This window comes from Chiloscyllium punctatum, chromosome 44, assembly GCF_047496795.1.
Source record: "Chiloscyllium punctatum isolate Juve2018m chromosome 44, sChiPun1.3, whole genome shotgun sequence".
NCBI classification, from domain to species: domain Eukaryota; kingdom Metazoa; phylum Chordata; class Chondrichthyes; order Orectolobiformes; family Hemiscylliidae; genus Chiloscyllium; species Chiloscyllium punctatum.
Window position 1 is genome coordinate 39,284,796 of NC_092782.1, and position 27,849 is coordinate 39,312,644.

Sequence of the window (27,849 nt, forward strand, 5' to 3'; positions counted from 1 at the left end):
TTGGATGGGTTATGTTGCTCAGAGTGATGATAGTCACCCATCCCAAACTGCACTATGTGGAGAGCTGACCACTATTAAAAGCCACATGCAAATGTTTCAAGAACTCCCTAAGGAAATTTCTCCCTGTATGTCACATTGATAATCGCCAGTGTGAAAGGCAGCCCACAGATGATGTTGCCTGGAGATTCAACTTCAAGAATGCTACAGGCAATTTTGAGACTGGGCAAAGAGCCAGCATGAAATAGAAAAGAAGAATGATAGATCCAATTTCTCTGAGCATCAACAACACTTTTACCTGAAACTGTTGTGGGTGAATTTATCAATCATGGATAGGGCTTATTTGACACCAGTGGGCGCATAACCAGTAGTACAAGCTCCCTAAGATCATCATCCATGTAAAAATTCCAAGAAAAAGACAAATTGACAAGGTGTCTGTGTTACTGACGTAACTTCAGGATATCTGATCTTGGTTACATTTGAAGATGAGAACAAGAATACTGCCAATAAAGGCATAATGCCGTTACTAAAGTAGTACCTCTAGTATTTTCATTTACATTTTAGTACTAGTGCACTGTGTACAAGTAATAGAAAAATAAATGAGGAAGTGACAAATCAACAACAAATAAAGAATGTTCTTTTTGAACACTAACTATGATGATGCAATGTATGTTCTGTTCTAACAATGACCTGAATTTGCCCTGTTTCACAATTGTGGGTTTGATGAATCCTGTTGTTGAGGAACTATCCCAAGAATGGCTGGGAAGGTCACTAATTATGCTCAATAATGCCCTAATTAGGGGCACACTTATGGCAGTCAACTCAATAGTTGTGGCAACCTTGTGGCACACAAAAGACCCAAAACTAAAAGTTTCATACCCTAAAGACAAGGAAATCACAGCCAATCTTTATCCAGTGTAGGGGTTTCCCCCTCAGACCCAAAGGACCTGCCAGCCATGATCTTATGTTATTCTTCATTGCTGTACAGCTAGTGAGAGTGTCTCAATGTTGAGGCACCCATGTGGTTACCAAATAGCTATAGCAGCAGCTGTCACCTCTCCTGATGGGGATGCTGAAGCTCCTGCACTGTTGCTCTCTGATTGTACTGCCAACATGAAGAGCCCACCTACCATCCTTTATAGGACAGTGAATGTGGGAGAGGCCAATTAGGAAGCTGTCTCCTGGACAAGTTCTGAACAGCTCCTACTGCTGGTAAGTGCAGGTACAGGACCTTTATTTGGTCTCAGCAGCAGAGTCTCAAAGTCCCTAGGATCAAGGCTATGTGTCACTCAACATTTTGCAATATTTTATAATTATATTAGCAGGTAATTTATACAGGCAGCACTTCAAATTCAGATATGCAACAATCCTGTCTGTTTGCTGCTATTTAAAATAAGCTATACCCCTTCAAAGCTATAATTTGGCAACATTTGGCACCTGTATCTTTAAGCACTGATCAAAAATGCTCTGAATCTTGTTGTGTTAAATTTCATTATCAAGGCACAAAGGACCACAATGAAGTTTGAAAGATCTGAAGTCATACTGGACTTGAAATGCTAACTTTTTCCCTCTCCACCGATATTGCCAAACCTGCTGAGTTTCTCCAGAGGTGTCTCTTTGCTTGAAAGTTTAGGGCATTGTATTAAAAACGGTTTCCCACCATAATTCCATTTTGCAAATTGTAAAATCGCTTCTTTCCTCAGTGAGAACTGAGAGTGCAGGTGACCCATGTGTGGTGTCAACCCTCACTTTTGGAAACCTTGGTTTACTGGGTATGTAGATTAAATATTTCAGCAAGTTAAAGCTGAATGAAGCCACTGGTGTACAATAGAGCTATATGCATTAAATCATTAACTTTAATTAGATTTAATCTAATCTAATCAATAAAACATGCTAAAGTTGTTACCATAATGTCCTTTCTAGCTCTCATGAGACTCATTTCCTCTCTGGTGCACTGCTATCCTCCCAAAACAGTTTTCAACAATCACTCCTTAGCCCAACATTCAGTAACACTGTCAACTGCTCTCTTCCTCTAGGCAATCATCATCTCATTAATGCTGTTATTATTAACAGCCTTCTTAAAAAGCCTACTGTGCAAAATATCTCCCAGTCCTATGTAAGGTATTTGAAACTGTCATTGTAACTCAATAATAACAACAATTTATATTTAAACAGCAATTTTAACCCCCCCCCCCCCCCACCATAGGAAATTCATCAATAATGTTTAGCACCCACCCATAGCGGATGATATTCAGAGAGGTGACCAAAAATGATGGAGTCTGGGGTCTAGACTCTAGGGTCCACCTCACCAGTACGCAGATCAACAAGCAGCGAATAAGCAGATAATGAGGAGTGAGTGTATTTTATTTCTCTAATATATAACAGATGATATTCAGAGAGGTGATCAAAAGCTTGGTTAAAAAGATGGAATTTAAGCAATATATTAGAGAAATGAAATATACTCACTCCTCATTATCTGCTGATTCGCTACTTGTTGATCTGCGTACTGGTGAGGTGGACCCTAGAACCCAGACCCCATCATTGTTTTTACCATTGACTTATTCAGTCTGATCGCACAATCCTTTCTGAGAGATAGGACAGATACATTGCACTGGTATCCATCTGGGAAGCCCATAGCCCTATTCCCAATGGATAATGTGGATTTGGTGTAGAGAAGCAGAAAGGATTAGAGAATGATTTCCATGGTTTAGCAAGGAGGCAGGTGAAGGCATAGAGACTAATGGTGAAGTTTAAAAAAAACCTAGGATACTCAGAAGGCTAGAATTGGATACTGCCAAGATCTCAGAGTTATAGAGCCAGAGAAAGTAACAGAGGTGAGATGGGAAGAGATAACAGAGTACAAAATTGAGACTTGTGGCCAGGGATAACAGGGGTGATAGACGAATGATATTTAGTGAGAATAAAATATAAGCAGTGGAGCTAAGTTTGAGCTCATGTTTATTGAGGGTGCATGTCAGGAGGTAGGCCATTCAAAGTTTGGGAGAAGATTTGTAGCTCGGGTGCTCGTTGTTGTGGTTCTGTTCGCCGAGCTGGGAATTTGTGTTGCAAACGTTTCGTCCCCTGTCTAGGTGACATCCTCAGTGCTTGGGAACCTCCTGTGAAGCGCTTCTGTGATGTTTCCTCTGGCATTTATAGTGGCCTGTCTCTGCCGCTTCCGGTTGTCAACAGAAGCGCTTCACAGGAGGCTCCCAAGCACTGAGGATGTCACCTAGACAGGGGACGAAACGTTTGCAACACAAATTTCCAGCTTGGCGAACAGAACCACAACAAGGAGGTAGGCCAATAAAACATTGGAACACAGTCTCTTCTGATATAATTCCATTCTTGCGCGATCTTGGGTTATAAGAAAATTGCGCAATAGCCACACCATTTAAACTAATGGGGCCAGAATCGTGTTATAGCCAATACAGGTAAAGAAAGTTTGCATTCTACAAATAACGGTCTAAATTCTTCAATCACATTAAAGCCAAATAGTGTTGTCGGAACACGTGTTATAGCAGAACCAACTGTTGTTGACTCTTGAGGAAACATATAAATGAGTGAGGGTTTCAGCTGAGCTGATGCAGGGGAATGTTATGGATATTGAACACCAAGACTGACTCTGTCAATCATTCTTCCATTAATCATTGCTGTCATCAGGGGCATCCAAGATGGCGGCGACCCAGCAAGTCTGAGTCTATAGTGCTCCTCCCAAGACTTGAGCAAAGTGGGTCATCTGACTTCACCACACTCACCAAATCATTTAAAATAGTTTTTACTTAATGTAATTAGTTGCTTAGTACTGAATTTAAACAATTTAATCTCCAGTAAAAATGACTAAAGGGAAGGGAGCCCACAGTTCTCAGCAGGCAGGAACCCCTCCCCCGGCCTTTCCAGCTGTAGCATCCGCAGCCACCCCGGGGGACTTACCTACGGTGGCGAGTCTCGCGGAAATAATCTCTAAACTCAATGCGAATATCGACGCCTTCATCAAAGAGTCCCAGAGCCGATGGGACTCACTCTCGGCCGCGCTACAAAAGCACGACCGAGACATCAAGGAAATTGAGCGCCGAGTCGGAGGGGCGAAGCTAAAGGCCGTGACTTCCGAGACTATAGCAGAATCGGCCGTGGATTGGAGAGTCCGGACCTTATAGAATCACATTGATGACCTTGAGAATCAAGGCCAGCTTACAGCATTTCTCGAACAGTGGCTTCCACTGTTTTTAAATCTGGAGGCTGGATCAGGCCAGGAAAGGGTGGAATGGACCTACCAGGTCGGAATACGCGGGCCCGGCTGGAACCAGCGCCCCCACCCGGTCCTGTTCTGGCTGCAGAGCTATAAGGAGAGGCAGATGTTCTTAGAAGCTTCCAGAAATCTTGGGAAAGATCCCCAAACCATGATTGTAAAGGATCCAAGATTATGTTATTCCAGGACTTTTCCCCAGCTCTGGTCCGAAAGAGGAAGGCATTTGATGAAGCGAAGAAGTGTTTAAGGGACTTAAATATTCAGTACTCCTTACGCTACCCAGCGACGCTACGCTTTAACCATGAAGGATCTGTGTATAACTTCAAATAGCCGGAAAAGGCCAAGGAATTTTTGGACTCTCTTAGATAAATTGTAAGAGTTAATTAATGTTGTTTTGCTCTCCCCCCCCCATTCCAGTTTATATCCCATTTTTTAATATTAATCCCTTTCTTTACCTTACTGTTTAATATTATCTTCGGGGGTTGGGGAGAGGGATTTATTTATTTGTTCTCTACTTAGCGATTTTCTCCCCCTTTTTTATGTATATATATTGGCCGGGAGGGGGGGGGGGTGTAGTTAATGTTGGTGAGGGAAGTGGTTACCTTATCCTATTTTATTTCCGTTTTTAGGAGCGGGGTTGTTTTCCCCTGTTATTTTGTATTATTATATTTAAGTATTACTTGTTGAGGCTGTAATTTTATAGTTATATATGTTTATACATGGTATTAACATTACCAAATATATCCAGGTGTTGGAGTGGGTGGGTGGGTGGGTGGGGCGGTGTAGGGTAGGGTGCTTACTGTTAACTCTAGCTCTGTAGTATATTTGAATTTTCTTCATCCTATCGAGGAGCGCCTGGGTCAAGGGTGGAGCACTGGTTGGGAGAGGATACGATGGACTTTTGGAAAGGAAGTGATACCCCCTGGGAACAAGGGGGAAAATCTCCATTTAAATACATTTTTTAAATTTAGAAATTGTTTGTTAAATCATATTGATGTGAGTGTATTAAAGAGCCTTTATTTTTGTGAATTTTATATGCTCTATGCTTGGGATGTTCTGGATAGGGTTTCCCCTCCCGAGGGGTCTCGGACTTGCCCGAACGAGTATGGTTGATCAGTCGGTTAAGTGGTGTACCTGGAATGTCAAGGGGTGTAATTCACCAGTCAAAAGGAAGAAAATATCAAACCTCAAGAGAGAAAGGGTTGATACAGCTCTCCTACAGGAGACACACTTATTGGATAAAGAACACTTGAAATTACGACAGGGTGGATTTGATCAGACCTTTATTTTCTTCTTTCAACTCAAAAAGCAGGGGAGTTGTTATTCTTATTCGAAAGAATTTCCCTTTCAAAATCCTAAATCAGATAAAAGATGAATCTGGACGATATATTCTAATTAAAGCCCTTTTAAATGGAGAGGAATATGGGATCTTAAATTTGTATTGCCCCCCGACACATCCTTTTAAATTTATAACGGAAGCCTTCTCAGAATTGATGGCTCTCGGTGCTCGTCATACAATTATAGGGGGAGATTTTAATTGTATTATGGATCCGGAAATAGATAGAATTCCCAAGAGTACTGCAGGAGTATCTCCCAGATCTAGACAATTGGTGGATTTGAACAAAGAATTAGGACTAGTAGATGTATGGAGGTGCCTTCATCCACAGGACGGAGATTTTTCTTTTTACTCCAATCCACATAAATGTCATGCCAGAATTGATATGTTTTTTGCCCCCTCGATTTTTTAAAATTCTGTATCATCCTGTAAAATAGGCAGTACAGCAATTTCCAATCACGCTGCTGTATGTATGGAAATCAAGGCGAGGAACAATGAGACAGCCCCGGCATTGGCATATGGACCCCTTCCTGATGAAAGATAGTAAATTTGTAAATTAATTCTCTCAAGAATTTAAAACTTTTTCAGAAATTAATTCAGGTATGGCTAGCAACCCATCAATGATGTGGGAGACCATCAAAGCTTACGCGCGAGGTTTGATCATCTCATACTCAGTGACCCAGAAAAAATTAAAGGGAGAACAACAGCGTCTGCTCGAAGCTCGCTTAAAAGCGGCTGAAACAGCATACGCTGACAGACCTTCTATTATCAAATTACAAAGGATTACGGCCCTTAGGACAGCTCTAAACACCACGCTTACCCAAATGGCTAAGAGGGAAATATCATTTGCAAAACAAAGGTTATATAAATTTGGCGATAAACCGGGTAGATACTTAGCATTTCTCGCAAGGAAAAAGAAGGCCCCTCAAACTACCACGTCTATCAAGGAAAGTACAGGTATTCTGACTCATGATCATAAAAGGATTAACACAATCCTTAGAAGACTTTATTCTGATTTATATAAATTGCAGGATTGCGAAGACAGGACTAGGAGGATGCAGTCATTTTTTAAAAAACCTGACCTTTCCGGACCTAACTCCGGAACAGGTATCGGTCTTGAATGTTCCCCTAACAGTCCAAGAAATACTTGACGCAATCAGGCAACTTCAGAGCGGTAAGGCGCCTGGCCCAGATGGTTTTCAAGCTGAATTCTATAAAGAATTTACAGGAATATTGGCTGGTCCACTTATGGACATGTATAACTATTCATACAGTCAGGGCTGTCTCCCGCTTTCACTGAAAGAGGCAAATATCCCTCTTATCCTCAAAAAAGGAAAGGACCCAGAAGATTGCGCGTCATACAGACCAATATCCTTGTTAAATGTAGATTTTTAAATCCTCTCTAAAATGTTAGCATTGAGGCTAGAAAGGGTTTTGCCACATATTATAAAGGAGGATTAGACGGGGTCTATTAAGGGCCGTAGATCATCCAGTAATGTTAGAAGGGTTTTGAATATGATTCAAGCCTGCCATCAGGGAAAGATACCAGGAGTAGTAGTCTCAGTAGACGCAGAAAAGGCATTCGACAGGGTTGAATGGTCATATTTGTTTTACACATTGGAAAGGTTTGGCGTTGGAAAGGTGTTTACCAAATGGGTCTCAACACTGTATAGTGATCCCAAAGCAGTTGTGATTACCAATGGATTAGGCTCGGATAGCTTCAGTGTGGGTAGGGGCTGCCGTCAGGGATGTCCTCTTTCGCCATTACTATTTACGCTAATAATTGAACCACTAGCAGAAGCTATACGGGCCGACTCTAATATAATGGCCCCGAGGATTGGTACAGGTAAACATAAAATTACCCTTTATGCAGATGATGTTCTTCTATTTCTCAGTAATCCCCTGATGTCCATGCCTTGCTTAATTCAAGTTATTAATACATTTAGTGTATTTTCAGGCTATAAAATTAATCTCTCAAAATCGGAGGCTATGCCAATGGGCGGTCTTGCTAGTATATCCCACTTATTTGACGGATCCTACTTTCCTTTCGGTGGTCCCTGGAGGGTTTCTAATATTTAGGCATTTTTATTACCCCAGTATTTGGTCAGTTATACAAGGCTAACTTTGAGAATTTACTGGAATGGATAAGGCAGGACCTCCAGCGATGGGGAGACCTTCCAATTTCCTGGCTGGGTAGAATAGCGCTAATGAAAATGAATGTCCTGCCCCGTCTCCTATACCCCATAAGAATGCTTCCGGTGATGCTGCCGAGGCTGGCACTATGTAAATTAAATGGCTGGTTGGGTTCCTTTATCTGGAATCATAGACGGCCCCTCATTAAGCTGAAGAAGCTGCAGCTTCCACAGGCAAGGGGAGGATTGGATTTCCCAGATTTTAGGAAATATCAGTTAAGTTCCCTATTAAGTCACATAGCCGATTGGGTCTTGTCTGACCCGCAATCAATCTGGCTGGACATCGAGGCTTCTCAAGTAAAATGCCCACTTATTAACCTTTTTATTTTCAGACAAGAGGAAAATCGTTACAGATCAATGTAAAAACCCTGTAATACTAAACACAATTAAAGCTTGGAATATAATGTGACAAAATGAGGGCCACTCACATAAAACATCCCCCTATGCTCCGATAGTGGGGGCATGGGGATTTCAACTGGGGCTTACAGATGTCACTTTCAAACTCTGGAGATCCAGGGGTATCTCATGTTTAGGGGATCTGTTTAAAGAAGGGGTCCTGATGTTTTTTGAACAGCTGCGTCAGAAATTTGGATTACCTAATGGAGACCTCTTTCGATACTTCCAAATTCGAGACTACATTCAGAAGAAGACTACGTTATTAGATCTGATTTGGAGATGTCGGTGTTGGACTGGAGTGATCCAGGACATTCAGCCTCGGACCTTCGGGTGACCATCCTCCAAGGTGGACTTCGGGACAGGCAGCAGAGGAAAATGGCCGAGCAGAGGCTGATAGCTAAGTTCGGTACCCATAGGGAGGGCCTCAACCGGGACCTTGGGTTCATGTCACATTACAGGTGATCACCATTGCACTACACATACACACACAGATATTCCTACACACACACTCTCACATACACACGGACACAGGTACACACAGACGCGCACACAGACACCCATACACACCCTTATAGACACACACACTCCCACACATGCACCTCCTCACAGACTTAAGACACTCTGCACTCACTACACACACACACACTTTCTCACACTCACAACCCCCACCCCAGATAGACACATACACACACACAGTCAAAGACCCACATGCACACACATATTTTATGTAGTGAATTTGTACTTGCAGAGTTACATTGCACTTTGCTCAAAAACTGCATACATTCATGTAGAACTCTGAGCTCAAAAACTGCATGAATCTATGTAAAACTCTGTTATCTCACTTTTTTAGATTAGAATCAATCTAAATGTCAGGTCATAGACAGAGAACACACGGGGCTAACACCTTCAACCTATTGTCTAGCTATCACCATTGTTAACAGCTAACCCGAGAATGCAACTTTAAAAAAAAGGGTTTTGTGATTTACACAGGAAAGAAGTGAAACTATCAATGTATTCTAACAATGAAAGGCTTAACAGACAATCAATTTTTCAATGTATAATTTCAGTTACATCACACTGCTAATTTTTGCTATAAATTCTGTGTTACGATCGAGCCCTCCACAATCACCTGATGAAGGAGTGTCGCTCCGAAAGCTAGTGTACTTCTAATTAAACCTGTTGGACTATAACCTGGTGTTGTGTGATTTTTAACGTTATTAGATAGTCTTTATAAATCAGATAGAGAACGTAGAGGGCTATGACCAATGGGGGTATCTTCCGTCAGTACTATTTATCATTTATTACATGAAGAAGTATTGGGAGATATGTACAATCCGCTTAAAACATGGGATCAGGATTTGGGACTGGAAATCTCTATAGAAACGTGGAATGACATTTGGGAAAACGCCAGAAGAATCACCATCTGCAACAGAACTCAGGTCATTCAGTTGAAGATAATTCATAGGGCCTATATAGCACCGGACCGATTGGCAAAATTTAAGGCAGGGGCAACCCTGTATCTCTCCTTTTGGGCTTTTCGAACTTACTCTCCCTGGATATGCACGGGAAGAGATTATTTTCTATTCTCCCTTTCTGTTCAAGGAAAAATATTTTGGTAAACTGGGTGGCTGAGGGCCCCCCTGGACTTTCAAATTGGCACAGATTAATTATGGAATGTATTCCCCTTGACTTCCTTACAAATATGGTGCACCGAAAGACCAAATTATTTCATAAAATATGGCAGCCCTTCTTGAATTACACAAATACAGATATTTTGGCCATCCTAACAAGGGCTTTTATTTAATTGAGATGGCGAACCTGGCTGGTCCAGGGCCCCTTGGGAGAGGAATCCTGCACAAATATGGGTTTTGTTACGATTTGATGTTAATACATTCCGAGCATGTATCTCACTACCCAATTTCTGTGTTATCTGTCGATTTTTTTTCTCTTCTTTGAATAATGTAAGAGACTTAATTATACACTCTGGTTAGTTGTAGGTTAGATTAGTAGTTAGAGCTGAAAATGTGTTGCTGGAAAAGCACAGCAGGTCAGGCAGCATCCAAGGAACAGGAGAATCGACGTTTCGGGCATCAGCCCTTCTTCAGGATTAGTAGTTAGTTGAGTTTTGTTTTTTTCTCTCGGTATCTTATTTTTTGTTTGAAAAATTTTGGTTATTATTTATTTAAGATTTAATTGTATATCAATAGTTATACTTGGGTTTTTTTATTTGTAAATGTAAAAATGTTAAATTTTCAATAAAAAATCTATTAAAAAATATTGCTGTCATCACCTTCTTCTTATAAGTCTCCATCTTTGACTCCTTTGTAACTTTTTTATGATTGTGATTTGTTGAAATGTCAGTAGTTTTCAATAGAATCACCTTCATGGTAAAGCCTTGTTCTGATTTTATTGTTTACTTAAGTCTTCTCCACCCAGGCTCATCATTATCCCAATGTTCCAAGATGTTATACATTTCCTATTCCTAGAAGCTTTTTGGTGACATTATGGTCATTGTTGAGAAAACGTTCACATTGATGCTGGTAAGCACAATTTTATCCTCATCTTTGGTTCCATAAATATTACCATGCTGTCTGTTGTAGTCTCTCAAGTTGTGGTTATGAAGCTAATTTGAGGCTATCTTGTTCTCCTTGTGGCAGTTTCTCTGCATCTCAAGCACCAATTTCATCTTCATCTAATGATGCTCATTCAGACTATTACGTGCAGACACAAAACTTTGTTTGTAACCTCTTCTGAATTGAGCTTCAAATTCAACATCTGGTGCATTGCCACAACCTCTTACCACTGCCTCCAGTAACATCACTTCACTTCCATCAGCAATAAGATGTTACAGATAGTTTCATCAACTCAAGCCAAACAGTGTTTCTCTTGTCAGTCTCCCCATCTTCAGCACTATCAAACCACAGAACACCAAAAACCCTTAGTGCCTGAAATCTAATTCACATGAAATCTCAGCCACCAATCACTTTTGGCTTGAATGGTTCCACCCTCCAGATCTTTATCCTTATCCTCACATATCTTTCATGAACTACCTGTAAAGTTGACTCCAGCTGTACACTACAGCACTTCTGCTCCATTCATTTGACTTTGGTCTACTGGCCATTTTCCTCTTCTCCATTCCACAGTGGCAAAGCATGAAGCCATTATGCGCCTCGCATACTAGAATTAAGAACATAGAACTGTATAGCACAGGAACATGCCCTATGGCCTACAATGTTGTGCCGAACATGACATCAAATTAAACTAATCCCTTCTGCCTGCCCTTGGTTCATATCCCTCCATTCCCTGTATATTCATGTGCTTATCTAAAAGTCCCTTAAACGCCCTAATCGTATCTGCCTCCACCACCACCCCTGGCAGTGCGTTCCGGACTCCTATCATTATCTGTGTTTAAAGACTTGCCCCTGACATCTCCTTTGAACTTTCCCTCTCTCACCTTAAATGCATGCCCCCTCATATTAGACAATGCTACTCTGGGAAAAAAGATTCTGACCAGCAATCCAATCTATGCATCTCTCAATTTTATAGACTTCTATCCGGTCTCCCTTCAGCCTCTGCTGCTCCAGAGAAAACAACTTGAGTTTTTCTAGTCTCTGCTTATAGCTCATTTCCTCTAACCCAGACAGCATCCTGGTAAACCTCTTCTGCACATTCTCCATAGACTCCACATCCTCCCTACAATGTGGTAACCAGAATTGAATGCAATACTCTAAGTGTCTAAGGATTCAAAATCTGAATTCAACAAAAATTTGGAATGAAAAGCTAGCCTAATGGTGAGCTGTTGATTGTTGTAAAAATCTCAATATAATTATCAAATCAGAGATAGGGATATACCAAAACTAACACCAGCAAAATAACAACAAGGAAAAGAAAGGCACCAAAGTGAGACAAATCCCCAGAACCAGATAGCTTACATCCCAACGTTTTAAAAGGAAGTAGCTCAGAATATTGCTGGTTTCCTAACTAAGAGTTCTCTCGAATTGGGAATAGTCCCTTAGATGGGAAAATTGCATGGCTCCCTACCTTTGAAGGAGAGAGGAGAAAAACCTGAGAATTATAGACCAGTTCACCAAATCTCTGCTTTCAGGAAACTGTTCAAGTCTATAATTAATGGATTTAAGGGCAGTCTGACTAAACTTGAAAATTCAGATCAGATTGAGCTAGAATAGATTTGTAAGATGTAGATCACGTCTGTTGAGTTGGTTGAATTTCTGTTTTGAAGAGTTGACGAAAGCAGTGGGCAGGCAAATGTCATTGGATGTTAGTCATATGGACTTTCGAAATGCATTCAATAAAGTCCCCATTGGAGATGGCTGGCTAAAGCTATAGCTCAGGGAACTGATAACCAATTTCCTAACCAGGCAAACAATTTGTTGAGTGGCAGGATAAAGGCAGCTATTCAATGGACAGAATCTGACCAGTAATGCCTCTGAAGGATCAGTGTCACGACCTTAATTATCCATTGTAGTCATTAATGATGGACATAACCTCACATATCCCAATTTACTGATAACATAAACTCTTCGTGAACAGTATAGATTGAACCATACAATTTACAAAGGAATATTGATAAAGTAATTGGATGTGTGAAATAAATAAATTCCAATGTATGCAGGTCTGAGAACTTCCACTTTGAACCTAATTAGGTATGAGGCAGGGTAGAATGTGGTCCACTACTATTGAAAGGCTTGAATACATGGAGATGAAAGTTCTGCTTCAGGTACGCAAAATTCTGTTTAGAACAAACCTAGACAGTTAATTCTTAGGAGGAAGCAGCAGACAGCAAGCTAGTAAGCCATTTATAGGGTCATAGAGATGTGCAACACAGAAACAGTCCAACCTGTCCATGGTAACCAGACAACCTAAATTAATCTAGTTCCATTTGCCAGCATTTGGCCCATATCTCTCTAAACCCTTATTATTCATGTACCCATCCAGATACCTTTTAAATGTCGTAATTGTATCAGCCTCCACCACTTCCTCTGGCAGTTTATCCTGTACACACACCACCCTGTGTTAAAAAGTTTCTTTTAGATAAATCTCCCTGCCCTGTTAGCTCTATTCTCATTTTTCATCAAAGCATACTTCTTTGCAGTATCCAAAGTTTGTAACAATTAAAAGTGTCACAGAATTCCCAGCATTATAACTGGTAAACTGTTTGCGTAAGCTGTGCTCGAGGTTTCATATTGTGAATGAGAGCAACACAATCAGATCACATTATTCGATGAATCTTTTCAATTATCTCAAAGAATTTATGGGACCATGTAGCTTTTAAAGGATGGTGTTGATAAGCTTTCCATGAAAGCTAATGAAAAGTTAATACAAATTCTTTATCCAAGGCAAGTTGACAGTTAATGCAATCCAAATCTTTGATTTCTCCTCACAACACCACCAAAACATTTTGGAAAAGCAGGTATGAAATCATTTGACAAAATATCTACTTTTTCCAAACCTGGAAAAATTACTTCAAGGGAACATGAGAAATTAAACTAATTTCAGCAATTGGAGCTTGGTTCCTACCTTAGAGTCCAGTCATGGTTACAGTAAGGTTGGACATTTCCCAGGTAGAAGCCCAGGGACTGAGTGACATCCACAAGATTGGTGAAGTTGAGGCTAATGCTGTTGTATAGTACTGAGGTCATAGTAATTTCATCAATAGCCCATACGTCCTCATCAGGCCCAGAGTGATAAGGCTGCCACCATCGGAATTGGATGCCAAACTGCTGGGCATTTTCTGGAAGCTCCACAGAAATAATTCTGAAACCAAAAAAAAACCTTTTATTAAAATTACATGCACAAAACTCTGCTGATCATCCCTTTTTATCTGTGGTATTTTCAGTAGGCACAGAAACTAATAAAAGTCAAACAATGCTTCACAAATATTCTCCTATGGAGAAGACTAGCTTTGTGACATTTTAAAAGCAAAATTAAATAAGACAAAGAAGTGTATGGAAATATGCAGATAACAGTGATAGATCCCATTAAATTGTTATTAAAATTATTTTTTGAGATGGCACCACTTTTTATCTGTAACAAAGGTAGATATGGTTTCCAATAGCAAAGTGAAACAGAAGCTTTATAAAACAAAAATTGCTAAAAATTGTAAAAACACTGAGGCAATAAAGTGCAAATGAAAACTATAGCCAAAAAAAAGTGATCCCAGTAACATTCACTGTTAAAAGGAACCCAGTGAATGATGAGAAAAATTAATTTGACAAATTAGCATTTCCTTCTATGAGGTAAGATCACTTTTTAAAGAGGCTCAACAGGAAACCAAGTGACTTAAACTTGGTTCTAATTTAAAGCTATTCAATATGGCTCCAAGACAACGTGATAGCTGCCAGAACAGAAATCATCTCATTTCCAGCACAAGTAAGAAAGGAGCTTAAACGTGAACAACGTTAAAGAACCTACAAACTTTTCAAGTGTTATTGCTGATATTGTAAGATAAAGGGACAGCACTTACAAAACCCTAGTATAAAGATAATTATACTTGAACGCAAATTGAGATTTTTGAACTTCTGTTCTCACATTAATAGATGAAAATCTAAATTACTTATTTAGTATTCTTTCTCCAATATTTTACCAGCGCATTCATCCAAGGTTACAGGCCAACATCTGCATTTAAATGAATTACAGAGGACTTTCAGATGAACACACTAAATATTTAACTAAAACAAAGAACTGCAGATGCTGGAGATCTGACAGACATATTTAACTGGCTAACATGACCAACAACAATAATCTCTAACTTTACATATTGGATAAAATATATAGCAGGTTAACAACAAAGATCGATTTCCATCCAAAGAACTGCTACGATGAAGATCTGCTTGACCCCAGTTTGCATTCATATTGGGTCTGTAGCGCATCATTTAATGAGTATCACAGTTTGTATGTCATCATGAAGCAAGTTGAGAATGGTGACGAGTTTCTGAAGGCAGCCAAATTTGAGGATTATATTCCACAATCTGTCACAGTTGACAGTTGAAGACCTTTTAAAGATCAAGGAAGGCCATGTTTACAGGTTGGTGCTGTTCACTGTACTCCTCTTGGATTTGCTGGGCATTGAAATCATGTCCATTGTGCCTCTAGATAGGTACAAGCACATTGAGATTCGTGGAAGAGGCAGCCAAGGAGGATTCTCACTAATATAAAATCATGAGGGACATGGATAGGGTAAATAGACAGGATCTTTTCCCTGGGGTAGGTGGATCTAGAACTAGAGGGCATAGGTTTAGGGTGAGAGGGGAAAAATTTAAAAGGGACCAAAGAGGCAAGTTATTCACACAGAGGGTGGTGATTGTATAAAATGAGCTGCCAAAGGAAGTGGTGGAGGCTGCTACAATTATAACATTTAAAAGGTAACTGAATGGGTATATGAATAGGAAGAGTTTAAAAAAATATGGGCCAAATGCTGGCAAATGGGACTAAATTTATTTAGGGTATCTGGTCAGTAAAAATGAGTTGGACCGAAGGGTCTGTTTCTCTGCTGTACATCTCTATGACCTTTCCCATCGCGGACTGCAGGGAAATACCTCTGTAATTTGCAGTCAGATCTGCCTCCTTTCTGAAAGATGGTCACAATTATAGTGTCTCTGAGATCTTCCAGCACGATATCTTCTTTCCAGACAGAGGCGATGAGATCATGAACACATATTAGCAGTGCCTCTCTGCCATATTTTAGTACTTTCGAAGGGATTTTATCTGTGCTGGAGGCCAAATAAATGTTGCCTTCCTCCTATTTAGTCCACAGTATGGTCATCAGTTTATCCATTGCTGTCACCCATCATACTTAGGCATAATCAAAATTCCTCTACTTTGTCTGCTGCCTCCTCCTAATTGCTAATATGTGTAATTAGTGCACAGTCTGAATTTAGTAAGTGCTGTTTAGTCAAATGTGTTCATACCCACTTAGATAATAGAACAGTGCAAACCTTACAAAGTATGGACCACTAATGAAGAATCATGTCATGTTTTAAACAACTGTCGACATATGGAGCAGCAGGGAGGACATATTATCACAGGAAAAGATAATTCTATCTCCATGATTAGCTCCATAAATCAACAATACTGTTCCTACCCAGTTCCACACCTGCCAAGATCAGCAAGCAACTGGGTTTCTTGGCAAACTTGCTGGTCATTGGTATTGCATGGCACCAATGATCTGCCACTCTACAGGAACTTTCTGAAGACAGCATGCTGAATTTCATGTTGTTTTCAATTTAATAAGAAATGTAATTATTTCATATGTGACTAATTCATACCAAGTCGTCAATTTTTATTGGGCAATACTGTTAAATCAAATCTTTCTACGATCATACTTTCAACATAAGCTATAGAAATATTAAATTAATTTAGACTCAGAAAATAGAATGCAGAAATATCAATATAGTGTTTTATCAAAAAAGAATTTAGAACAATGACAATTTGGCTTCAGAAACATGTAAATTAAATCTTTGAGTAAAACCAGAGATTGAAAAATAAGACCATCAAATACAGAAGCAGAATTAGGCCTTTCGGCCTATTCAGTCTGCCATTTGGTCATGGCTGATATGTTTTTTAGCACCATTCTCCTGCCTCCTCCATGTAACCTTTGATCCCCTTACTAACCAAGAAGCTATCTGTCTCTGTCTTAAATAAATTGAACAATTTGGCCTCCACAATGTTCTGTGGCAATAAATTGCACAGATTCATCACTCTCTGGCTAAAGAAATTCCTTCTCATTTCAGTTCGAAAGGGTCATCCCTTCACTCTCAGGCTGTGCCCTCAGTTTCTAGTCTCTCCTACCAGTGGAAAATCTCCATGTCCTCTCTATTCAGACCTCTCAGCATTCTAAAAAATTTAATCAGATTAACTCCCTCCCCCCTCCCCACCCTGCCTGTCATCCTTCTTACTGCCATCAAGTACTAACCAAGAGTCCTCAACTGCTCCTTATATGACAAGCTCTTCATTCCCCAGGATCATGCCTGTAAACCTCCTCTGGACCCCATCCAATTCCAATATATCCTTCCTTAGATATAGGGCCCATAACTGTTCACAATATTCAAAATACAGTCTGCCCACATCCTTATACAACCTCAACAGTACACCTCTGCTCTTGTTTTCCACCCCTCTTGAAATGAATGTTAACATTTCATTTGCCTTCCTAACTGCCAATTGAATCTGCATGTTAACCTGATGGAATCCTGAACTAGGACTCTCAAGTCCCTTTGTGCTTCAGATTTACAAAGTCTTTTCCCATCTATAAAACAGTCTACACCTCTATTATTTCTATCAAGGAGCATAAGTGCAAACTTTCCCAGATTGTATTCCATTTGCCACTTCTTTGCTCACTCTCCTAACCTGTCCAAGTCCTTTTGCAGCCTCTCCATAACCTCAACACCACTTGTCCCTCCACCTACCTTTGTGCCATTAGCAAACTTAACAACAATAGGTGAGAATATTGCCAATGGCCTGACTTCATTGTTTCATGATTTCAGAACTGTTTCTTCTGATTGAAAAATTGTCTATATTAGGCTGCTATTTAAGAAGGTGAGGGAGGGAATCCTGGCAATTACAGACCAATCAGCTTAACGTTTGTTAATGGGAAATGACTACAGTCTCTAATTAAGGATAGACTAACTGGACATCTTGACAATTTTCAGCTGATCATAGACAGACATCATTTGTAAAGGCAAGGTCATGCTTTATGAACATGATTATATTTTTTGAAGCGATAAATGAAGTCTGTAGATGGTTTTGATATGGATGTCCAGAAATTATCCCTCATAAGAGACTGTTAGATAAACTGACACTCCCAAAGTTGAAAATAACTTATTGATCTGGTTAGGGAATTATTTATTGTATTTAATAATGGCTTAAATGATGGGATAGAGAGCCACATATCCATATTTGCTGAGGGCATGGACATGAGTTGTACTTTAAGCAGCATAGATGGAAAAAAATTACAAAGAGATACTAATAAGTGGATAAATGGATAAAACCCTGACAAGTGAATTTCAATGTTGCCAACTGTGAGATTATCACAATTCTTCTTCAAAGAAGAATGGTGAAAAATTAGAAATAGTTTTGTCCCACAGAAACCAGCTCCTGATGGGAGAGAATACAGATAGGAAAAGGCAAAAAAAAATTCACTTTGCTGATAAGCATGTCAACATTATCCTGCCTGTTGGTAATTTTCCCAGACGTAGGATCAGCGGCTAAAGACTGACCTGCCCTCAAGCAGTAGGTAGCCAAATGAAGATAATTAATTGCCTATTAAAGATATTTTCAGACGCCCACTGGAATTTTCCAGTTAATCTCTTAAGACTGAGCCAGTTTCTCAGAGACTGCCTTCCAAAGGCAGACGGGTGAGGGTCGCACTTCAGGTAGGTTTTATGGCACTTCCTCCCTTCCTGGCCTCAGCTGTGTCCAAAACACATCACTTGGAAAGGTTTTCACTTCACTGTGGCTTCTGGGCTGTTGAAGTTAGTTTTTTAATTTGAAAGTTCAAAATGTTAGAGAGGAGCAACTCAAAATGGGAGCACTCACTCTCTTCAACACCTGAGCTGCAACCTTTATCTCTATTTGAGCTGAAGTCTCTCCAGATTGGAGGCTACGCCTAGATTGGTGAACCTTTAGCCACATATGGTCAATTCTGAGAAAATTACTGTTTCTCACGTGGTGTAGGGTTACAACCTCATTTTAACCCAATGTCAGGGCTCCAATCCAAAAACTGAAATTCTGCCTTTGGGTTCCAGGTACATAAATTATTAAATTATCATAAACAGATACAGAAAATAATAAATTGGTAAGTTGACCTATATATCTAGACGGCCAGAATACAAAGGAGTAGAGATAATTGTTGTAAAATAGAGTAAAGAGTTATATAAAACCCTGGTCAAATCATAGCTTGAGTACCAACAGATTCAGAATTTTTAGTTAGCTTTCAGCAGTTGTTACTGGTGTCTCAGCAGGGTTTGAAAACAGTGAATTTCTCCCGGCTTGTAGACTCTCTTCATCTGAATTGTATTTTGATGTTCTTTCCTCCTGGATTGGAGAACTGCATGTGAAACAACCGGTTTTCTGAATTTACTTTTTTGCCATGGTTGTGATTATGGGATGTTACTATACTGGAATAGTTCATTAGTAATAGTTACTATATCTATTATTCTGGTAAGCTTTCAAATAGAGTTAAGTTAATGCCAATTCTTCCAAGAAACCAGGACAAAACACATTGCTTAAAGCCATAGCATTGTCACAATACTGGTCAGGAGTTATCTCCTTCTGTAAATTTCTGCACATACAATGAGACTGATTAATTATTATTTCTAAGTAATGTAATGGGACCTCCAGCAGCAAGTGGTTACCTTAATGAAAGGCACTGAGCAATGAGGCTGCACAGTTTACCAGGATCTCCACCAGTAGGTAACAACAGTGAGGGAGGGCAGTTGGGGCAGTAAAATGGACTCTCATTAGAAAAAGGTGTCTTTGGTGGAAGGAGGGATGATACAAGGGTACAGCAGACAGACAAAAGATTCCTCAGCTCAAAGATGTGCAGGTTAGGTGAATTGGCCATGCTAAACTGCCCATAGTATTAGGTGGATTAGTCAGGGGTAAATGTAGGAGAATGGGTCTGGGTGGGTTGCTCTTCGGAGGGTTGGTGTAGACTTGCTGGGCCGAAGGGTCTGTTTCCACACTGTAGGGAATCTAATCTCAATATAACCACAGGCTTCATTCCATAATTGTTCCTTTTTATCCTTGATCTATCTTCCTATTGTAATGACCAATGCCAGTGGAATAATGAATTCTACTTCATGATCTTTGGGTCTTCCATGTGTTCAAATCTCATGTTACACTAAACCTTTCAATTCCTCAAATCCCATAATGTTTCTTTTTTTATATCTGTATATAGGAAATGATCAAATACAGCTCCCTAGTGTAGTGCCTAAGATCTCTCTCTTTACACATATTCTAGATTAGTATCTTCTCTCTTACTGATTCAGAAACATGTGATCAGTTACATCATCACAATTTCCTTTAAAATTGTCAAAACACAAATTCTGCAAACAAAGGGTGGTTTGAGTTTGGACCTCTCCTTTTCAAAAGGCAATTAATGACATCTGAGACTGATAGATTTTTGTTTACTAAAGCTATTAAGGAATATTGGGCAAAATGAATAAATTGAACTAGGTCACAGACTGTGGATTTCCCTTGATCGGCTAAGTGGCCAACTTCTCTTAAAATGCTTATGAGAGAAGATAGTGCCTTCATTATGCAGTCTACCCAATTTTATACAAATTGATAGAAGTTCAGGTGCAGCATAACAGGTAAACAATTCTCTACACCAATTACCGAACATGCTATCCCAGGATGCGATGCTCCGTGGAGCAAAACAGAAAACCAATCATTTGAAGTTAAACATTTGGATGTTTAATGTTTTGGCCACTTCATCTTTAAACTAACATCAATAAGCTGAATTACAGAAACACTATTAACTTTGACTAGGTGTTTCTCAACATGTTTGCCATAATTTATATTGGCATTTTAAGAACCTGGATGTGGCTAATTACATTTCTGATTAATAAATTACTATATCAATACAGGTATCGACATGAAATTTGCATGGATTTTTAATTTTGCTGTATGTTGATAAAATGATAAGATGGAAATCAATTTTAACACTTTGTAATCCTTATAAGAGTGTTACTTTCTTGGTTACTGAACAATGTGAAACACTTGCACAAGTACAAGGGTTCTACTAAACCCTTGTAAATTTCTACTAAAATTAGTGCATGGGGCTCAAACTATGTTGCTCGAGTCACACTTGTCAGCAATTTCTGTTGAACATACCACTGTGATTAATGAGGAGAGATTTAGAGTCGAATTTGTCTTCACTGGAAAAACAATTGATGGGTCATGAAAATGAACAACATTCAAGTGAGATTACAGATCAGGAAATCTTGTTTAATGCTGAATAAGCAAGAAACCTTTTTACACTGCTACGACACAGGGATTGCAAGCCAAATGCCTTACTATCAGTGGATTCGCAAAACAGTGAATTGAAAACATTTAAAGACCTTCAAAATTGTTTAATTTTCCTAACCAGGTTTTACAAATAACAGATCTTGGTCACCAAGTTTCTAACTTAAACAAAAATTAATAATTTATTATTAATAATGTAACTTTAGCAGAACACAAATAAATAAGGCAATCTAATTACTGTGTACAATTTAAACTCAATCTTCTTTGATCATAAACTCCCACTCACACTGACATAGTTAAGGTATTCTTTTTCAATGACAGGTTCACTATTTGCTGGATTGATAACCATTTCATAAACGATTACCAGGCCTTTGTAAAATCCTTGAACAATGGATAGAATTACAGGTATGTGAACTGGATATCTTGTTTGAATTCCAAAGTCACCAGTTAATCCAAATAATTAAAGCAGTGCTTTGGAGACTTCCACTTACTTCTTAAAGACTGAGATTCTTTTCTCATTTAACAAGTTGATAACTGAGAAATTAGTGAGAGTAAAACCTAAAAATAAGTCTGGACATTTCCTTGACAAAACTGCCTTCTGCCCAAAGTCAGCATCAGTTCATTCTTTGTTTTCTCTTTCTTTATCAATATTCTCTTTGATTGGCTGGCCAGCACCGGTCCTCCGTTGATTGACCAGTTCAACATCCAACCAGCTGCCAGTCCTGAGTAACATTTCTATGCCAAATCATCTCCAGATTCCTTCGAGCAGTAACTAACCTGGATTATTTTCCCAGGCCAGTTCCCAACAGCTAACATTTTTTTTCTCTCCTCTTTTTAAAACAAGTTGTTTTTCAATTCCCAATGTCACCTCTCAACTCCAAATCAAAAATGAGAAAAATAAAAGAGAAAAATAGTGATGGTCTCAACATGCCTCCACCCTCAAAAGAATGAAATGTCATTTCAAAAATATGTTTCATGACAAAGTTTGTGACATTTGAATGACAAACAACACAAAAATCTCATAACCATGCAATTATTCTTCCTTCTTTAATCACTTATATTTTTCAACAGTTTACAATTCGAATAAAGCACCAGCAATTACATTTTCTTTCCCTGTAATATATACAACTTTTACATCAAAAGATTGCAACAACAAACTCCAACAGAACAATCTCAGAGTTTTAGTCTTAAATATCTCAAAGTTAACAGATTATGATCAGTAAAAAACAAAGCTTAGTAGAACCCCATGTCAAACATAAACCTCAAGGTGTCAAAGTGCTGCCAACCCTGCCAATACCTCCTTTTCTACAGTGGAATATCTTTTCTGATGTTGATTCAACTCCTTAGAAAAATAACCACCTGGCCTTTCCATTCTGGCTTTGTCATCCTGTAAGTAAACTACTCCAATCCTAAAATTGCTGGCATTCACTACTAGTTTAAATGGTTTCTGAAAGTTATATGTGGTCAATACAGGTTCATTTATTAAGATTACTTTCAGCCTTGAAAGGCTGCCTGGCATTCTGTTGATCATTCCCTTCATCTGTTTTCACAGCAGATTGGTTAAGATCATGGCTATTACACTGAAATTAGGTACAAACTTCTGATAAAATATGGACATTAACAAAAACCTCATGATATCTCATTTTGTTTTACGAGACAGAAGTCAATCTAAGTTCTCACTTTTGCTGTTCTGGATGACACTTGTTCTTGCTATACAATGTATCCTAAATATATTTTACTTTTGCAAATACACTTTTTGCTATATTTAACATCAACTTGGCTGACTGTAATTGTTTAAACAAGTTTTCTACATGTTTCTTCTGTGTGTTGCTATATACAATAACTACAGAATTAGGTACATCAGTTATAATTCTGTTAATTAATCATTGAAATTATTAAATCCAAATGGGATAACCTAACATCGGTATTGTCCACTGGGCGTGACAAAAGCCCAAATTTCCTTAGACCTTATTGTCTACAGTAGCTCCAGTGTCATTTTAACAAACCAATTTTACGTAAGAATGACACACCACCAAACCCCATCAATGCAATCTTCTAGTCTGGAAATAGAATATGAATCTGTCTTTGTGACTTCTTTCACTTTCCTCTAGCCTACACATAATCTGATTGAATCATCTAGTTTAGGGACAAATGGAGAACTCCAATAACTCTGGCTTGGCTTAATCAATTGACTCTCCAACATATTCTTCAATTTCTTTTGTTACTTGGACCTGTTTCAGTGGGTTTAACTGATGTGGGTTTTGTTTTATCTGGTCCACATTTTCTAATCATAATTGGTTTTCTAATCCAACCAGTCATGTTTGGCTAATGTAGTATATCCAAGTGTATCTTTGCAAACTCAGGGTCTAGTTGTACGGTTGTAGTGCCCCTATCTCGGCTCCAGGTGACCTGGAGTCTACTCCCACCTGCTCCAGGAGTGTGCTATAACATCTCTGAATGGGTTGATTAAAAATACCTATCTTTGAAAACATCTCTGTACCACCTGAGCAATCTCACTATATCTCATTGTTGATTTCTCCAAATATGAAAACAACATCTAAAATACCTACTATCTCCAAATTTGTTAATCTATTAGCAGGAAATTTGCTTGTTCATTTCTCCTTTGCTCTCATCCTTCTTTCCTTTATTCCCTAGTCGATTTACCCCACTTGACTTACCTGTATTTTCTCATCACCTTTTCTGCAGTAATACTGTTTGAACATATTCACATGACATAATTGATTCTTTTTCCTATGAAGATTAATTTTTGTGACCTCACAATTTATCTCTGATCCATTATAGGGTCCTCTTATTTCATTGCCATAAACTAAGTCAAATGGACGAAAGCCAGTGTAATCATTTGGAGATTCTCTGGTTACAAACAAAATAAAACCTAATCTTTTGTCCCAATTCTTTGGATCCTCATAACAATTGGCTTTGATCATGGTTTTGAGAGTGTTGCGATATTTCTCCAAAGCACCTTGTGTTCGTGGATGGTATGCAGTTGATTTTACTTGTTAATCCTCAAACTAATGATGATATTCTGAAAGAACGTAATGATCCTTGATTCATTGATTCTTGATCAGTCTGTACTTCCATTGGTAGACCACAACAGGTGAAAAATTGTGTTAATTTTTCCACTACTGCCTTAGGTCTGATTGTCCTAAAAGAAATAGTCTCTGAAAATTGAGCGGATATACCCGTAACTGTAAGGATATATTCATTTCCATTTTGTCTTAGGCGATGGTCCTACACAATCCACTAGTACGCAACTGGATAGTTCCTCAAAAATTGTATAAGAATCTAGGCTGCTGCTTTGATTAATGTTGAGGTTTACTAACAATTTGACAAGTATGGCATGATTTCCAAACCTGCACAACATCTTTATGCAAGTTTGGCCAGGTGTCCATACCTGTGTATGGACACCTGAGTTTTTCAGATCCCCATATGTCCTGCCATGGGAACCTCATGTGCTACTTGCAACAGCTCCTTACGATGCATTGGTCAAATTAGTTTTTTTACAATCAAACAAATTTGTTTTTTTACTTTAACAGCATTTACAGGAAAATAATTGATTTAAAACAGAAAACCAAGATGGCCGTACATTGAGCTTAAAGGAGTTTAATTTAGGGATTTTAAGAGAAAATTAGATTGTGCTAGACTATAAAATCTATCCTTGAAAATACCTTTTATAATTTTGCTAGAAAACCAGACATATGAACATGTAGCAGGTAAGAACAGGGAGAGTATAAAGGTTTTCTTTTCCATTGTCAGCTGTCTCCCTATTAACACTAAATCATCTCATGCAAGTGCACTTCAACATAAAAAAGATATCTCAGTTAAAATTCAAGGAAATTGTCCTAATTTGCTAAAACACCACAATACAGTGTGTGTTCTATTTATTATCCCATATTGTTATGTTTTATGTTTCTAATCATTTAAAGGAGGCAGCCATCATAACATAAAATTACTTGAAAAACAATATTACAACTGATCCCAAATTCACTAGGTTGCCAAATAGTTACTCAGGGGTTAACTGCAAATCAGCATAGAGACCTGAACTAAATGATAGCATCATGCGCAGAGTGTGCTTTATTTAGCTGGCATTGTTGTCACCAGGACAGGTGGCACACACCATAAAAATAGTGCACTTGGCAAAATCCTTGGGCACAGCACAGCTGGGGAACAGTTATAAAACCTGGTACAGCTGCCATTCTAGTCACAATGGGCACTGTGGACAAAGCTCAAACAGTGGAGATACTTGGCAAAGGCAGAAAACTAGCCCAGCAGTCAGCTATTGCCTGCAAAGATCCCGGTCTCGTTTGTCAACTCGAGGTTGTTCCAACTCGTCAATAACAAGTATGCATAATTAGAGAGCAAAATTGGCCAAAAGAAAATGGAGTTCAGTACCTGGACTTTTTATTTATTTTATAAGCTCAATGTGAATACTTCTGGCATCTGTGCAATTTTGAAAGTTTGAAAGGATTAGAGCAGCTGAATACAGTTAGGCCTTGAAAAATTATTTGTACAAGTTCAATGAAATAAAATCCTGTAACCTTGACTGCAGTCTATGACAGATGACTTTTCGTTTCACTTTAACTATGCTGATTGAAATTTGTGAGAAAAGACTAATGCTGTTTAACATCTGATAGGTTTAGATTATTAAAATAAAATTGAACAAGCAATAACTGTCAAAAGGTTTCTGTTTTTTTTTAATTTGCAGGAACAAAAATAGCTGAAGTTTGCCAAAGGATTATTTAGTTTTGCCTCTTCCCCAGATCTCACATTTCCCCTCTGTGTGATACTTTGCCCTGTAACCATGTGAAAACTGAGAACCCAAGAGTTCAGACAAAAAATAATTGCAATTCTTGTTTTACAACAGACACATAAACTGGTCAGAGCCTCTAGTTTATTTGAAATGCACTTTGATTCCATCTGTTTTAAAGTCTTATTGTATTGCTGATGTAGTTATCTGATAGGTATATTGATCATATATTAACATAGTCAAATATTGCTTTAAGATTTCTGTTATCTTCACCTGAAGATTTTTGAATGATTATTCCAATGACATATTTCATCGCAGTGTGACACTATCTACCAACCCAATCAAGTGAGGCAGACTCAGTAGGACTGATCTTCCCAGCTTCATTCCTCAAAAAAATTTAAATCATAGTCAAATGTTGCTTTACCTGATCTTATTCCTCATGGTGCAAGTATGAGCTGATGTTCAGTTGTATAGAATTCTGAGAATTTCTATGAATTTTGTTGAGATCTCAAAGTTTTAACTTATTGTGTGATCAAATTCAAGTGTGTTTTCATGTATTGACATTTATGTACAATAAGTAATAATCATCATGTCAATAAAATATATTACTTAGAGATAATTGTGTAGAAATCACACATTTCATGTAAATGTATGGTTCTTGGAGAAACTTTGAAAAATCTCACTACTGCCAAGTTACTGAATCAGATGTTACAGTCTGAGCAGCAGTAAGAAGAGAGCTGTACATTCAGGGAAGACACAGTTGCCATCCATTTCAAATTGGGAAATTATCGAAATTGACATACTGAATTTGCAAAGAAAATGGCACAGTTGAACAAATTACCCTGAAGCTTTTGGTGTGGTGTAGGTAATAGTGTAATCAATTTCATTGTATCTCCCTGGAAAATCTGCACACCCAATAATGATGGATGACAAACAAGTGGGGTCCAACACTTTTTAATCATAACCACCTTTTCTTATTATTTTCTGACAGCATATGCATGTGATGATTCTGTTGTTGGCATTAATAGCTCCCCTGGACACATCTTTTATTTAATACCTATTGCAAATGCACTTCTGCTTTCCACCATTGGTCCTTTTGTAATTTAGTTTTTCCTTCCAGCCCAACCATTTATCCTTTCCTCTGGATTATTAGATTAGATTACCTAGAGTGTGGAAAAAGGCCCTTCAGCCCAACAAGTCCACACCGACCTGCCGAAGCACAACCCACCCATACCCCTACACTTACCCCTTCACCTAACACTTTAGCAATTTAGCATGGCCAATTCACCTGACCTGCACATCTTTGGAGGAAACCCACGCAGACACGGGGAGAATGTGCAAACTCCACACAGTCAGTTGCCTGAGGCGGGAAATGAACCCGGGTCTCTGTGAGGCAGCAGTGCTAACCACTGTGCCACCGTGCCGCCCTAAATACTTCCTTATAATCCACTACATCTTTGCCATTACCTCACCAAATTAAAACTTTCAAGATGGCGCTGCTAGAAACTCTCATTGAATGATGAAGCTCATATCAAGGTGTTAACTGGGGGCCCTCTTAGAGACAATTAAACTAGCTTGCGTCACCTTGATTCAGTTACGGCTGAGTGTCCACTTGGGGTAAATCTATTCAGAAAGTCTGCAGAGGAATAGTGAATTAACAGCACAGCTATTTGCACACTAAAATCACCAACACTGATGGTTAGATCCTAATTAAGACCATAAGACACAGGAGCAGAAATTAGGCCATTCAGCCCAAGTCTTCTCTGCCATCCAATCATCGCTGATAAGTTTCTCAACCCCATTCTTCCACTTTCTCCCCGTAACCCTTGATCCCCATGACAGTCAAGAACCTATCTCTCTCTGTCTTAAATATACTCAATGACCTGGCCTCCACAACCTTCTGTGGCAGTGATTTCCATGGATTCACCACACT

At 38.9% G+C, this 27,849-nt stretch overlaps 1 protein-coding gene across 1 annotated transcript in view; it reads right to left on the reverse strand.

Annotated features, from left to right (window-relative positions):
• The window catches only part of LOC140466901 (reelin-like), a 371,462-nt gene that overhangs the window by 148,741 nt on the left and 194,872 nt on the right, over positions 1-27,849 (reverse strand). Inside the window, exon 20 of the mRNA XM_072562696.1 lies at positions 13,706-13,942. Within this exon, the coding sequence (XP_072418797.1) occupies positions 13,706-13,942 (237 nt within the window). The remainder of the gene's footprint in view (positions 1-13,705; positions 13,943-27,849) is intronic.